Source organism: Macrobrachium nipponense, chromosome 1 (genome assembly GCF_015104395.2).
Source record: "Macrobrachium nipponense isolate FS-2020 chromosome 1, ASM1510439v2, whole genome shotgun sequence".
In the NCBI taxonomy this organism is placed as follows: Eukaryota; Metazoa; Arthropoda; class Malacostraca; order Decapoda; family Palaemonidae; genus Macrobrachium; species Macrobrachium nipponense.
Genome location: NC_087200.1, coordinates 194,233,188 through 194,249,258, shown reverse-complemented (window position 1 = coordinate 194,249,258; position 16,071 = coordinate 194,233,188). Strand labels below are relative to the sequence as shown.

General features: G+C 40.6%; 1 protein-coding gene across 2 annotated transcripts in view; it reads right to left on the bottom strand.

Moving 5' to 3' along the window:
• Nucleotides 1-1,556: 1,556 nt before the first annotated feature.
• Nucleotides 1,557-16,071, bottom strand: part of LOC135219972 (large ribosomal subunit protein mL48-like) — a 64,399-nt gene continuing 49,884 nt past the window's right edge. For both annotated transcript variants that reach the window (XM_064257221.1, XM_064257223.1), the window contains 2 exons: nucleotides 14,999-15,105; nucleotides 1,557-1,880 (listed from right to left, as the gene is read on the bottom strand). In XM_064257221.1, coding sequence (XP_064113291.1) covers nucleotides 1,797-1,880; nucleotides 14,999-15,105 — 191 coding nt within the window. In that variant the 3' untranslated portion in view covers nucleotides 1,557-1,796. The remainder of the gene's footprint in view (nucleotides 1,881-14,998; nucleotides 15,106-16,071) is intronic.

Here is a 16,071-nt window from a genome sequence, read left to right as displayed (position 1 = left end):
GCAGAGACACATGAAGGACCAGACACCCTCGTCTCTGCCTGGCGGACAAGGCAAAAATGATCATCAACCCTTCGTTTGTCTACAGCAGCATCTACCATCTTCCTAGGGAAGAGAGAGGAGGAACCAAGCAGCGGTCCATTCCTTAGGGTCATGGCGGTCTCCTGCCCAAAAGTCCTGGTAAGGCAAGACAAGACAGCGCCTCTCCTCTTCAGGACTAGGTTAGCCCACAGGTTTGCTGTCTGGTGAGCCAGGTAGAAGAGTGTCCTACCCCCAACTGGCATAATCTTGTGAACGTGGAATTCTCCCCACGGACCATTGCCCCACTGAGGAAGCGATCTTGGTCACTGTAAAGGACCACAGGTCAATCCATAAGACTGCCTGGAAAGCTGCCAGGGCAGTGGCCTACAGGGTCACTGCCTCTTGCTGCAAGAGGGAGACTGCATCTGCAGTTAATTGCTGCAACGAGGGACTGGGGTCCAGTCAGACCAGACCTGAGTCAGCCTGCATGGCCACCAATGCCCTCTCAGAGAGCTGATGAAACCGCAACTTGTCCTGTTGGTTCGACCTGAGGGAGTTCTCTTGTCCAGAGACAAGATTGTCCACCTGATCGAGAACTCTGTCGGCAAGAGAAGACCATAGCAGTTCCACTGATGCCTTGGGTTCCCTCTTCGGGCCCCACATAGACTCCAGTCGTGAGGGGCAGTCTGTAGACGAAGCCATAGTCCTTCCCCTAGATAATTGTGCTGACCAGCACTGAAGAATAAGAATCTGAATAGTAGTAGATATATGAAATTAGCCTGATGGAGACCTAACAGACCGCCATGAACATGATATAAAAAAAGTCAGTATAAAGGCCTTGACCAAATAGAAATTCATACACAACACGCTAGATGAAAAACAGTAGATAACTCATTTCACATCAAACTATATTACGGGAAAACCTGATAGAAAGAGTCAATCAAGATAGTGATGAAACCATCAAGAAATATTGTTTCTGAACTTTTACTTGAATCACATTTGCCCTTCCCTTTGAGTAACACATCCAAAATGTCTGTTCTGTTATGACATACTTTACTTTTCCCTGCTTCCTAGCTTTCTCCCACATAGGTTGAACCACTACTTGGTCTGATTTCGCAGCTTATGTATGAAAAAATTCCTGCACACGACTCCTTTGAGTGTAGACATTGGACTTCATATGCTGGCTGTCAAGGTCTGCCCATCAACAAGTCATGAGCGGCTTTACTCATCTACACAATAATGTGCTGTATGTTTTAGCCGACATGTGTAATTGTACTCTATTAATGATGCTGTCGTTAAAACATTCATTAAATAAAATTTAAATATTTATGTGGAACTCTGAGAGAACAAGAAGCACTATAATACAAATTGTACAAAAAACCTACTATACTATGCACCATTGCAAGTTCAATCAACTGTAAAGTAATGATGGGAGGTTTCTATAATGTGAGTACTTTTACACACAAAAATTGTCATTTTAATCAAATAAATAATGAACCATTTAATAGTATAAGTAATGTTAAAAAATACATCTTCAGTAAAAGCCTAAGCCATTTATTTAAACATTACAGTATAGACCTAATGTTTACAACATTCTAACTGGTGTTGCCTGACATTAAAACTAAACCAATGGGAACAGTAATGAAGAAAGTTATTAATAGCCCCAATCTGCATGTCTGAACACAAATGGGAAAAATATACATATATCTACAAAGTTTTCAGTACAAAAGTTAAAGTGTTTTGACAACCCTCTGCATCAAAATATATCTATACAAAAACTAATTTTTTGACTTTGAGGGTCCACCCATATCATGTAACTGTGCTCTGAGCTCCTTCAACTCCAAATCGGGGATGTAACGTACCTGAAAATAAGAACTTTTTAAAATAGAATCTAAATTAAAATTACAAGAAAATGCTCCAAAACTTAAAAGAATATAAGTATGAGAATTTCAAAATCACTGAATTAATTCTAAATTACAGATCGAAGGCCCTGCATATACAAGTATGCCTGAATTAGCATTTCTTGATAAACCCCACCTAATATATATTTTTAAAGAAGATACAAAGGTACAATTTCTTATACTGTGTGTGTCTGCTTATAATCTTATACCATATATTTCTGCTTATAAGACGACCTTCAAATCCTAAAATTCACCCCTAAAAATTGGGGGTTGTCTTATACTACAATCTAAGATTCAAGCCTTGAATTCTAAGTTGTGTATCGGTAGGCTAGCCTCGGCACTATGGCACTATAGCCTAACCACCAACATACATGAAGATTCACATTGTGAAATAAATTGATAATAAAGTCAATAAAACCATTTTTCTCTTATATATTACTTGCCATATCTTCATAACAAATACCCTATTTGAGGAATAATTCCAAATCAATGAAACAAACCTTTATCTGTGATCCCAACTGAGAAAATGTAAACATCGAATTACAGTTGCGCTCACAGTAACCTTTATCTTTCGGTAACCTTATAGAAATTTCAATGGTAGTGTAATTATGATAGTAATAACATTTAGGATAACAATATTAATTTTTCATTACAAGTTTCTCATACATATTACAAGATTGATCACACGTGCCACCATCATTGGGATTCTAGTCTGGTTCTGGCCAGTCGACTTCGACTTTGACTTTGACTTTGACTTTGACTTTGACTTCGTCGTTGATATCATACAAATCATCTTTGGTACCATCCACGGCATTTTTTAAATGATTGTATGACACTTCCTATTTTCACGTTCCCCCATGCTTTTATAACAAAAACGCAGCAAACAAACTGTTTAGAACAATTCAGTTTTATGAACGATAGCGTACGATAATTATCATTCACTATTGTACTGTTATTAGCGATGTTTGAGAACGGTGACAAAACGTAAATAAAACAATGGTTTCCCTTTTAGGCAATGTCTGTATGAAAAACAGGATATAGAATCGGCTTTGTTAAACCCAGCTTTGATAATTTACGAAAAAAGGAATGTATCTGAATTAAGTTCCATTTGGCAACTAAAGACAGTGATGATATTGGTAAAATGTGATCAACTGATTATTTTAAGACTAAGCAAAACTAGAATGAAAATGGTGCATCATCGCTCTGTTCATTGTAATATGATATTATTGTAATACGATAACATTGTAATATGATAATATACATGCAATATGATCTCAGCAAAACAAGTTTTATTAAAATTATTGCTCTCAATACAACTATTATTAGACTTTTGCAAGTGGATTATCTATTAATGTAACATTCTCTCTCTCTCTCTCTCTCTCAAAAACCTAAAAGAAGGAAAAGGATGTAAGTTTGACAAAAAATGTAAATATATGCACCCTGTAGCCATGAATCATTATCAAATAAATAACCAACCAAGTAATAAAATCCAAAATAAGAAAGAAACAAATAAAGAGAGAAATCAAGAATATCATGTAAAAGAGAAAAGCAAACCACCAATGAGATATGCAGAGGTGTCAGCAAAAAATTTCAAAGCATCAGCTCCAAAATTCTACTCAAGAGATAATAACTGTATTTATTATGCAAGAGGATATTGCAGAAACGGAGAATATTGCAGATTCAGACACAAAATGAATAATTATGATGAAGGAAGATCAAATATTATGGAAAAGTTGGATTTTTTAATGTCAGAATTTCTGGAAATGAAAAAAAGAACAACATACCAGAACAGGAAAGAGACATGGGAAAATCCTTATTACTACCAATATTAAATGAAGGAGAAAACACGCAAACCATCATAGTGATGAATGCGCAGGGTTTAGTTACGAGTAACTCAAAAAGAAAAATAGAGTACTTAGAAGAACTAACCCAAATTGAAAAGAAAATAGATATAATGAATATAAGTGAAACCTGGTATTCCCAAGAGACTGGGAATGATGATCAAATAAAAGGGTTCCAAACTTATAGATCAGATAGAAAAAATAGGAATCAAGGGGGAACCGCAATATATGGGAAAGACAAAAAACAAGGAAAAATATATGAGAAATAGTAACTCAGAATGTGAACTAATAGCGGTAGAATTTGAATCTGAAAAATTAATGAACATAGTAATATATAGACCTCCTAATACTAAAGAGTTTGACTTAATAATTGAAAAATTGGATGATATATGTAGAAATCACAAGGACTGGACTATTCTCCTATCTGGTGACTTCAACTTTCCTTTCGTAGAATGGAAAGAACGAATAGGAGATTGTGGTTGTACTTATACATATAAAAAAGAGAGTAATAGTAGTGCAGAAGATAAGAGGCAATTCGAAAAGCTATTAGATATGCTACTAGAATACAACATTCAACAAATAAATCACCTGCCAACAAGAAAGGAAAATACTTTAGACCTAGTATTTGTGAACGAGATGAATTATGTTTAAAGAAATAATAGTTTATAATGCGAGTATTTCAGACCATAATGTCATAGAATTAACAGTTCATTCCAAAGCAAGTGAAAACAGAGATAAGCAAGAAATGAAAAAGTGGGAAGGATATGGAAAATACAACTTCTACAGTATATAAAATAGGTCAGAAATAAATGAAGAATTAAACAAAGATTGGGATAACATTTTCGTAAGTGATGACATAAGGGTAAATACGAAGATATTATATAAAATATTAGAGAAAATAGTGGATAAATATATACCGAAGAAGAAAAGTAAACATCATTCATGCATACCAAGAGACAGAAGGATCTTGTTCCAGAAAATCAGAAAGTGGAAAAAAGGTCTTGCAAAAGAAAAAAATGCATGGAAAGTTATAGAACTAAAAAGTATGATAGAAAATGCAGAACAAAAGATTATGCAATCAAAAGAAAATGAAAAACGGGACTTGGAAGAAAAAACCCTATTAAATATCAAGCAAAACCCCAAACTATTATACTCATATGCAAAGAAGATGAATAAAAGAAGAATAGAAATAGGCCCTCTGAGAATTGAAGGGAGATTAGCGAATGAAAAAAAGGAAATTTGCAACATACTGGCAGAACGATATAAGAGAGAATTCACCCCTAGAATAGATAATGAAGATAATGATATAGATGTAAGGGACGAAAATAGTGAATATTTAGCTGACATAGAAATTAATGAAGCTGATATTGTGCAGGCAATTAATGAAATTAAAAATGGAGCTGCTGCAGGGCCTAATGGAGTCCCTGCTATTTTGTTAAAGAAAGTAGTTCATTCTATCGCAAAGCCACTTGCAATATTATTAAGACAAAGTGTAGATACAGGCAAGATTTATGATGAGCACAAATTAGCATATATTACCCCTACTTTCAAAAGTGGATCAAGACTAGAGGCAAGTAATTATAGGCCTGTGAGTCTAACATCACATATTATGAAAGTGTATGAAAGGGTAATGAAGAAAAATATTATGAAACATTTAATAAAAAATAATTTGTTTAATATAGGACAACACGGTTTCGTACCCGGAAAAAGTACACAAACCCAACTGTTAGTCCACCGTGAGAACATATTCAAAAATATGAAAAGCGGAAATGAAACAGATGTGGTTTATCTAGACTTTGCAAAAGCTTTTGACAAAGTAGACCATAATATATTAGCGAAGAAAATTAGAAAACACAATATCGTAGATAAAGTAGGAAGATGGTTAAAGAATTTTACACAACAGAAAACAGATAGTTATTGCAAACGATGAGAAATCGGATGAAACCAAGGTAATATCCGGTGTGCCACAAGGTACGGTGTTAGCTGCAATACTGTTTGTTATTATGATTGAAGACATAGACAGAAATGTTAAGGATTCGGTAGTGAGTAGTTTCGCTGATGACACAAGAATAAGTGGAGAAATTACTTGTGATGAAGATAGGAACGCTCTACAAAGAGACCTTAACAAAGTATATGATTGGGCAGAGGAAAATAGGATGGTATTTAACTCTGATAAATTTGAATCAATAAATTATGGAGACAGAGAAGGAAAGCTATATGCATATAGGGGACCTAATAATGAGACAATCACAAATAAGGAAGCAGTTAAAGACCTTGGTGTGATGATGAATAGGAACATGTTATGCAATGATCAAATAGCAATTCTTTTGGCAAAATGTAAAGCAAAAATGGGAATGTTGTTACGGCACTATGATATGGTACCCACACTATCAAAAGGATATTGCACAAATAGAGAGTGTACAAAGGTCCTTTACAGCTAGAATAGAAGAAGTTAAGGACCTTGACTACTGGGAAAGACTACAATCCTTAAAATTATATAGTCTAGAAAGGAGAAGAGAACGCTACATGATAATTCAGGCATGGAAACAGATAGAAGGAATAACAGAAAATATCATGGAACTAAAAATATCAGAAAGAGCAAGCAGAGGTAGATTAATAGTGCCCAAAACTATACCAGGAAAAATAAGGAAAGCACACAGGACATTAATCCACTACGCACCAGCATCGATAATGCAGCGGCTATTCAATGCGTTGCCAGCTCATCTGAGGAATATATCAGGAGTGAGCGTAGATGTGTTTAAGAATAAGCTCGACAAATATCTAAACTGCATCCCAGACCATCCAAGATTGGAAGATGCAAAATATACCGGAAGATGTACTAGCAACTCTCTGGTAGACATTAGAGGTGCCTCACACTGAGGGACCTGGGGCAACCCGAACGAACTGTAAGGTAAAGTAAGGTCTCTCTCTCTCTCTCTCTCTCTCTCTCTCTCTCTCTCTCTCTCTCTCTAAAATAGTAAGATACTCCTCCAACCTCCACTAAAAAAATTCTTGTATTGACATAAACAACTGGATTGAGAAACAGCCGATTACTGACGTCATTTACCATAACTGTCAAGCATTTATTAAGAGCTCTGTTAAAATTGTCACGTTGTTAAACCCTGCCAATTCTCAATGGTGGCTTCCGTAAGTAAAAATAAAATGCCTTTCTGTTTATCCCTCATGCAGTGGAGATCTCATGAGAGAATACTAGTAAATTATATCTGCAAGTTATAGCCGAGGCAGAATAAAACGTATAAAGGCCAGGTGAAAGTAATGTTAGGAACTGGAGAAATCGACCTCATGCTTATACAATTAAGTAATATGTGCACGTTTTCAACCAAACTTCATTAATTTATGATTAAAATGTATCTCCTAATTATGTCGCTTCTAACAAATAATTGCAATGAAGATATTGATAATACACAAATCAGCTGAGATTTTGAGAATGTAAACAATATCACATGCAAATTATGTACATGACAATATTTATAGTCTGTAATACAGTAACAACATGATAATAGTAACACTGTAATTTGGTACAAGCAAAACAACTTTTATTTAAGTCATCGATATTATAAATTTAGTTGTACGTACTGTTCAGTTCTTGCAAATATAATCACTTTTCTCCAAAAAACATTTCGGTTTTGTAATTTAGAAGTCATCCTATACTACAGATATGTTGTAAGTTCATGAAAATTTGCCATAATTTTTTACCTCATCTTATCAAAAGGTCATCTTATACATGGAAATATATGGTATAATCATGATTATATATAATATATCAGTTTAGTAGTTATTTCATTTATACTGTTATTATTATTTTTTCTGCATTGTCGAAATATGGTGGATGTCCAATGTTTAGGCAGTACTATATGGTTGATTTTAGGTGTACAGTGGTTCCCCTGTATTCTTGCAAGGGATACGTACCAGACCACCCCCGTGAATACTAGTTAGAACCAGCGAATAGTTGGAACCCCTATAAAAATGCTTAAAAATGATATTGTTAAGATACAATAAAGTTTGTTCATACTTACCTGGCAGATATATATATAGCTGTATTCTCTGAAGTCCGACAGAATTTCTAAAAACTTACAACACACGTAGTGGGAGTAGGGTGGTTAGTACCCATTCCCGCCGCTGGGAGGCGGGTATCAGGAACCATTCCCATTTTCTATCAGATTTCTATCTCCACTGTCTCCTGAGGGGAGGTGGGTGGGTACTTAAAATATATATATCTGCCAGGTAAGTATGAACAAACTTTATTGTATCTTAACAATATCATTTTGTTCATGAAACTTACCTGTCAGATATATATATAGCTGAATCCCACCTTTGGCGGTGGGAGAGACAGAAAAGGATTTAGGAAACATATATATGTAGATGATTGACATCTTGGTTCCTTACCTGTTAGCATAGCTGACTTCGTGATTACTGTCACCCAAGCCTGCATCTGCTTCACTAGAGTTACCAACAAGGTAGAGACCTGTGTAGTTGGTGCGCTCTAGATGATCTGCCAACGGGGACGAGACCACAATGTGACTAGACCATGACCATACTCAAGAGGACAACGAGGCAAAACCACCACCTAAGTTAGCCTAACCAAATACTCCCATATACCAAAGGCTAAAAGAAGGGAAGACCGCATTCGGCGGCCGACCCTACAACCATAAACATTACGAACATTAAAAACTCACCTACTCTTTTCTATGGGAAAGGATGAGTGCTACCTCCTGCCCCCAAGATAGTGTCTGCGGCGACGTATGGTCCAAGAGAGTAACAGTTCTCATATGCCGTTCTGACCTCCCGTAAATAGTGCGAGGCGAACACCGAGTTACTTCTCCAAAAAGTGGCACTTAAAATATCTTTGAGAGCCATATTTTTCTGAAAGGCTATAGAAGTCGAAATAGCCCTTACTTCATGAGCGTTAACTTTTAAAAGCTTAAAGTCACTATCTTGACAATAAGCGTGCGCCTCCTTAATGGTGTTCCTCAAAAAGAATGCCAGTGCATTCTTAGACATGGGCATATTAGGCCTCTTAACCGAACACCATAAGTTCTCCGCAGAACCTCTACACTCCTTTGTCCTACGAAGATAAAGAGCCCTAACAGGACACAGGACTCTTTCTGGCTCTTGACCAATGATTTCTGCCATACCTTTGATTTCGAACGTCTTAGGCCAAGGGTTGGAAGGGTTCTCATTCTTAGCCAGGAATGACATACTCAAAGAGCAGATTGCATTATGCCCTTTGAAGCCGACGTGTTTACTAATCGCCTGTATCTCGCTAACCCTCTTCGCCGTCGCCAGAGCAGTTAGGAATACAGTCTTCTTCGTCAAATCTCGCAAAGAGGCAGAGTAAATAGGTTCGAAGCGGCTTGACGTTAAAAACTTGAGAACCACGTCCAGATTCCACGAAGGCAACTTAGCCATCGGTACCTTGGTGGTCTCAAAAGATTTCAGTAGATCATGTAGGTCTTTATTATTAGCAAGGTCAAGACCTCTATGTCGAAAAACTACAGACAAGACACTTCTGTAGCCTTTAATGGTTGACACTGCGAGCTTCAAATCTCGTCTGAGATAAAGAAGGAAGTCGGCGATCTGGCTCACAGAAGTCGTGGTAGAGGAAAACTCCTTTCTTCCTACACCAGCTCCTAAAAGCTGCCCACTTCGACTGGTAAACCGCGATTGACGAAGGTCTTCTCGCGGTGGCGATAGCTTTAGCCACAGGTTTCGAAAAACCTCTCGCTCTGGCCAACTTCTGGATAGTCTGAATGCAGTCAGACTCAGAGCGGAGAGGTTTTTGTGGTACCTCTCGAAGTGGGGCTGTTTGAGTAGATCTCTCCTTAACGGAAGAGATCTCGGAAAATCCACCAGGTAGGACATCACCTCTGTGAACCAGATCGCTGCAGGCCAAAAGGGGGCGATTAATGTCAACCTCGTCCCCTCCGAAGCTGTGAACTTTCTCATCACTTCCCCCAGAATCTTGAGGGGGGAAATGCGTAGAGGTCTAGGCCCGTCCAATCCCATAACAGGGCGTCCACTGCTACTGCCCCCGGATCGAGAACTGGGGAGCAGTAAAGAGGAAGTCTCGCCGTCCTTGCGGTTGCAAAAACGTCCACCAAGGGGCGTCCCCAAAGACTCCACAGCTCCTGGCATACGTCCTGATTGAGGGTCCACTCTGTCGGCAGCAACTGACCTTGTCGACTGAGGAGATCCGCCCAGACGTTCTCGACTCCGGCAATGAACCTTGTCAAGATCGTGATCTCTCTTGCCTTCGCCCAAATCAGAATTTCCTTCGCTAGAGCGAACAGGGAGCGAGAGTGAGTTCCTCCTTGTTTCTTCAAGTATGCTAGGGCTGTGGTATTGTCCGAGTTGACTTGAACTACTCGACGGGAGACTTTGTCCTGAAAGAACTGGAGCGCTAATTGAACCGCTGCCAGCTCCTTGAAGTTGATGTGCCAGGCTACCTGTTCCCCTCTCCAGGTGCCTGACACTTCCTCCCCCCCCTAGTGTTGCTCCCCACCCCGTGTATGACGCGTCGGAGAACAATACTAGGTCGGGGTTCCGAAGCTTGAGGGATATGCCCTCTGAGAGCTTTAACGGATCGAGCCACCATCTTAGATGGCTCTTCACCTCTTCTGAGATGGTTAGGATCATATCGAAGTTGTCCTTCTCTGTCCAATTGTCCGACAGGAAGAACTGAAGAGGTCGGAGATGTAGCCTCCCCAGGGAAACAAACTTCTCCAGCGAGGAAATGGTCCCCAGCAGACTCATCCATTCCCTCACCGAGCATGAATCCTTCCCTAGAAAGGCTGACACTTTCTCTATGCCTTGTTGCTGACGTTCCTGGGACGGAAAAGCCCGAAAAGCCACTGAATCCATCTGAATCCCCACATACACGATGGACTGTGTTGGGGTTCAGATGTGACTTTTCGAAGTTCACCAGAAGTCCCAGGGACGCAGCTAAAGACAGAGTCGTTTTCAGGTCCTCCAGGCACCGGGTCTGCGAAGAAGCTCGGATGAGCCAGTCGTCCAAGTAGAGCGAGATCCTGATGTTGGAAAAAGATGGAGCCACCTCGCCACATTCTTCATTAAGATGGTGAACACAAATGGGGCCGTACTCAGACCGAAACAGAGAGCCCTGAACTGAAACACCTTTCCTTTCAGGATGAACCGAAGGTACTTCATAGACTGGGGGTGTATCGGGACGTGAAAGTATGCGTCCTGAAGATCGAGTGATACCATCCAATCCCCCGGTCTTAAGGCCCCCAGAACTGACTGAGGTGTCTCCATCTTGAACTTTTGCTTTTCTATAAAGAGGTTCAGACGACTTACGTCCAAGACTGGCCGCCACCCTCCCGAGTGTTTCGGAACAAGAAACAATCTGTTGTAAAATCCTGGCGTAGCCAGGTCTAAGACCTGTTCCACTGCTCGAGCAGATCGAAAAGAATCCTTTGCTTTTCTTGAGGATACGACGGGGACAAGTCCCTGGGAGTGGAAGTCAGAGGGGGAGGCTTTACGAACGGAATCTTGTACCCCTTCTCTATGATGTTGAGAGACCAGGTGTCTGCCTCTCTTTCTCTCCAGGCTCCTCCAAACAACTGAAGCCTGGCTCCTACCGGTGACTGAAGGCACGCATTCTCACTTCTTGCCCCTGGACTTAGCCGGGGCTCTACCTCTAGGAAGACCTCTTCCTCGGATACAGATCTAGCTGAAGATCCTCCACGAAAGGGCTTCTGCTTCTTAAAAGACTGAACTCCTGAAGACGTGGAAGGGACAGCAGGACGTCTCGACGACTGCGTCAAAAGGTCTTGAGTGGCTTTCTCCTGCAGACTTACTGCCAGATCCTTCACCAAAGCCTGGGGGAAGAGATGACTCGAGAACGGCGCATACAAAAGTTCTGTATTCTGTGCGGGAGAGACAGACTTAGCCGCAAAATTACAATACAGCGATCTCTTCTTCAACACGCCTGCTGAAAAATGAGATGCTAATTCCTCTGAGCCATCCCTGACGGCCTTGTCCATGCATGACAAAACACTGGACAGCTCCCCCAAGCTGATCAAATCTGGCTTACGAGACTGGTTGTCTAGCACTCCGAGACACCAGTCTAAGAAGTTAAATACTTCTAAGGATCTGAACAGACCCTTCAACAGATGATCCATCTCTGACGTAGTCCACGACACCTTCGCTGAGGCTAACAGAGCTCTTCTTGAGGCATCTACAACGCTGGCGAAATCTCCCTGTGCTGACGTCGGAACCTTCAAACCTAACTCCTCACCGGTTTCATACCACATCCCTGCCTTACCGCTAAGCCTAGACGGAGGCAGGGCGAAACGTGGTGCTTCCTTTAGCTTTCCTAGTCTCCATCCAAGTGTTAACTTTCCGGAAAGCCCTCTTGGTAGACAAAGACGTTTTCATCTTAACAAACCCTGGTGTCTTCTTAGCTTTCGACGACGAAAACTGCGATGGAGGAGAAGGAGGAGCAGAAGGAAGGAAGGTATCTCCAAAAGAATCACGGAGCAGCCGAGCCAAAACTTGATAGTCTGAAGAAGACGACGTCGAGGGTTGTTCTTCATCAACCTCCTCCGAAGAACAGCTCAATTCCCCTTCTTCCTTACCCGAGTTAAACTTCGAAGAAAGAGGTAGAAGACCTTTCACTCCAAGTCTCCTATCAGACCGATGACGAGAAGAAGAGGGTAACGTATCCTTAACAGAATCGTTAGCCGATACAGGAACAGCAATCACAACTTGAGTAGAACGCGAAGTAGAAGGAAGACGTGTAGCGTCATCTAAAGACTCGGGAACAACGTCCGATCGAGAGCGAACTTCCGTACTCGCGTCCAAGACGCTCTTACGACGATGTCTATTAGCGTCCATCGGAGCGTCTAACCTAGCGTCCCTCTGAGCGTCCAACGAAGCGTCCAAATCAGCGTCCAACTGAGAGTCCAACGAAGCGTCCAAAGAAGCGATGAGCGGAGCGTCCCTTCCTAGCGTCCCTCGAAGCGTCTCTACGATCGTCCGCGAAGAGACAGGAATTGACACTTGACGAGCGTCCGAAGAACGTCAACACAAGCATGACGAAGCGGAGCGGTGCGTACCAAATTCCGTCCGTCAGAAACTAAAGCATCTTCATCAGAAACGTCGATGTCGGAACGCCGAGCGTCCTCACGTCGAGAAGAGAGGGCAGAATGAAGAAACCTCTCTCTCTCCTGACGTTTTACTTCCACCTCTAGACGAACGCTGGGGAGAACGAAGTCTAGCACGACGAAATACCATGAAACGGGGACGAAAGACGAGCAGGCGGAGAAGACTGTCTTGATCTCTTGATCGGAAGTCTATCGTCCTTCTTACGGCCAGAAACCGTTTCCTTCTGCTTAAGTAAAGCATCCAGTTGTCGCTGCATAGCAAGGATTATCTCCGTCTGCGAAGGATCTATACGAGGAGAAGAGCCATGCCTGCGAGAAGGTGAGGGGCGAGGGGACGCCTTCTTCCTTCTCCCAGGACAGCCTTTGCTCTAGAGCGACTGGGGCGCTCAAAGACGTCATCATCGGAAGACGACCTAGCCTTCTTCTGGGGCAGAAAGGACACGCTTTCCGGAGAAGAATGCCAATCAGACAAAACATGACGTGAAGCGTCCTGATCTTGAAACGTCCTCTTCAAAGGTCGCGAATCCGAACGAGATTCCCACCCCTCCCCTTGCGCGGGGAGGACGCGTCGGAAGACGAGAAACAATCCTTTAGGACACGTGCTCGAGCACGCTCCTTAGCAGCCTGGGAAGCGTCAACAGGTACTGCTGAAGGGACGTCAGATCGGTGGGGGATCCCCGTAACCCTCCTTCGGCCTTCGACATGCCCTCTCCCTGAGTCCTGGGAGTCCGGCAGAGGTCCCAGCCTAGAGGCGCTATAGGGCCGATCTGACGCCCCCTCCACTTCACTAGGGGCACTATCACTACACTTAGCACTTTCCCTGTTTTCAAGGGCTAGAACCTTAGATTCCAGAGTTTTCAAAGAATCTAAAATAAGCGAAAGGGCATTACCCTCCGCAGACACCACTTGAGGGCCCGAAGGCAACACTACGGGGTTAGGAGTCACAAAATCTAAAGAAGGGTTAGAAGGGGTTACATTATTACCCTGTCTACTACCCGATTTACTCCTGGAGGAAGACCTCCTGATCCTATCACGCTCTAATTTATTTACATAGGATTCATAAGTCTTCCATTGAGCATCATTCAAACTTTCACACTCCGTGCAGCGAAAATCATACCTACACACTTGCCCCCTACAACCTTTACACACTGTGTGAGGATCAACCAAAGCTTTTGGTAACCTCACCTTGCATTCGTCTTTCATACACACTCTGGCACTAGCCGAACTAGAACCTGACATATTTAAGGAAAAAACCAAGCCAAAATCAAAAACAATCCAAAGTCACATATGCCAAGCTATCAAATAACCAAAAAGTCAAGAGGATACGCAAGCAAAGAAAGTTTTCCAAAATCCTGAGGCGGAGGTGCTGTAAACAGATGTTTACAACACCGGCGACAGAAGAAATCTGATAGAAAATGGGAATGGTTCCTGATACCCGCCTCCCAGCGGCGGGAATGGATACTAACCACCCTACTCCCACTACGTGTGTCGTAAGTTTTTAGAAATTCTGTCGGACTTCAGAGAATACAGCTATATATATATCTGACAGGTAAGTTTCATGAACAAACCTCCTATTTCGTTAGTTAAAACTTAAGAAAAAAAAAAAACACTAAAAATTTGTACAGTGGACCCCCCGTATTCACGTTCTCCGGATTCGCGGACTCACACATTCGCGGATTTCTCTCGGGAACGTTTCCCTGCATTATTCGCGGAAAATTTGCGCATTCGCGGTATTTTTCTATGAGAAATATCCACAAATTCCTGGCTTTTTTTATCAATTTCATCATAAAATGGACTTTTTGTGATAAAACTATTAAAAAAACCAAGTATGAACATTTTTAATGGTTTTTCTTAAGTTTTAACTAACAAAATAGGCTGTTTTTAGCGTTTTTATAGGGGTTCCAAACATTCGCGGATTCTAACTATTCACGGAGGGGTCTGGTACGCATCCCCCGCGAATACGGGGGGACCACTGTATACTGGGATCGGAGAACGTGAACAGGTGGGTAGATTGCATATTTGTGTTCAAAAGGAAATTTTAGGCTAGGGAAATATTCAAATATCAAATATATAGTCTACAAGTTTTTCTTACCTCAGAATGCTCTGGCAAATGTTCCTGCACAGTAAGTTCAACGCAGTCAGGTAAACCATGTTGGATCACTTCCATAAACAGTGGTGCTAATATTGAAGACAAATCTGCTAGCTGTAAGGTAAAAAAAATCATATTTATTTCATGAAATAAAAAAATCCATGCAGTCTGAAAGACATACTCCAGCAGAAAACAGGAGAAAAAGACCCATTTGGTGCAATTTGTGTATTATTTTCTTCTTGTAATATACACATTTCTACCTTATGATTAATTTACACAATACTGCTTCAAACTTAAACAGGTTCTGCTATGTATCTTTAAAGTGTCTTCGTGATACACAAAATACTAGTCTTAGATTCTGATGGTTCCTTATGTACCACACTAAGAGCAGTATTTTGAAAACTGTTCCTCTGACAATGAGTAATTAACTGGAAGAAAATGAAACAGACAGCACTTATTTACAGTTTTTTTTTCCAGTAATACTTCTACTACTATTACCAATACATATATTAATGATAATATTTAAAATGAAGAACAGAATGACTTTTAAAAGTTGAATGCTGAAGAGGAGATGGTTAAAATTATAAAAATCTTATGCTTTTCAGAAACTACAGCTCCCTTCTTTAATGAGATCTGGATAAATACAACATACACTAAGCCCTCAAATTACTTGGGGATCTGATCCAAGACCCTATGCTCATCCCCATATATACAAGTGTTAAATATTTTGTTCAAGGAAATAACAAAATCAATTCTGTACAACCTAAAACTCAACTTTTATTTAAAACTGACAAATTGCTTTGTATGTTAATGACCAGACAGAGAGCATTTAATACAGAATTGAATATCACTAATGAACTGAGAAAATAAAAACCTATCTCACGGGTATTTCAATTTCATAAGTAAATCTGTGTATTATTTTCTTTTGAATGATCAATTGTTTGAGTCATTATAGTGATATTGAATTTAAGAATGCCTGACTTACCTGATTTTCTATAAATTCATTCTTTCTTTCCTTAAAGAGCAAATTGTAAATGTAATTGTAATCTTCCTATAATAAAAAAAAACACTTTCAT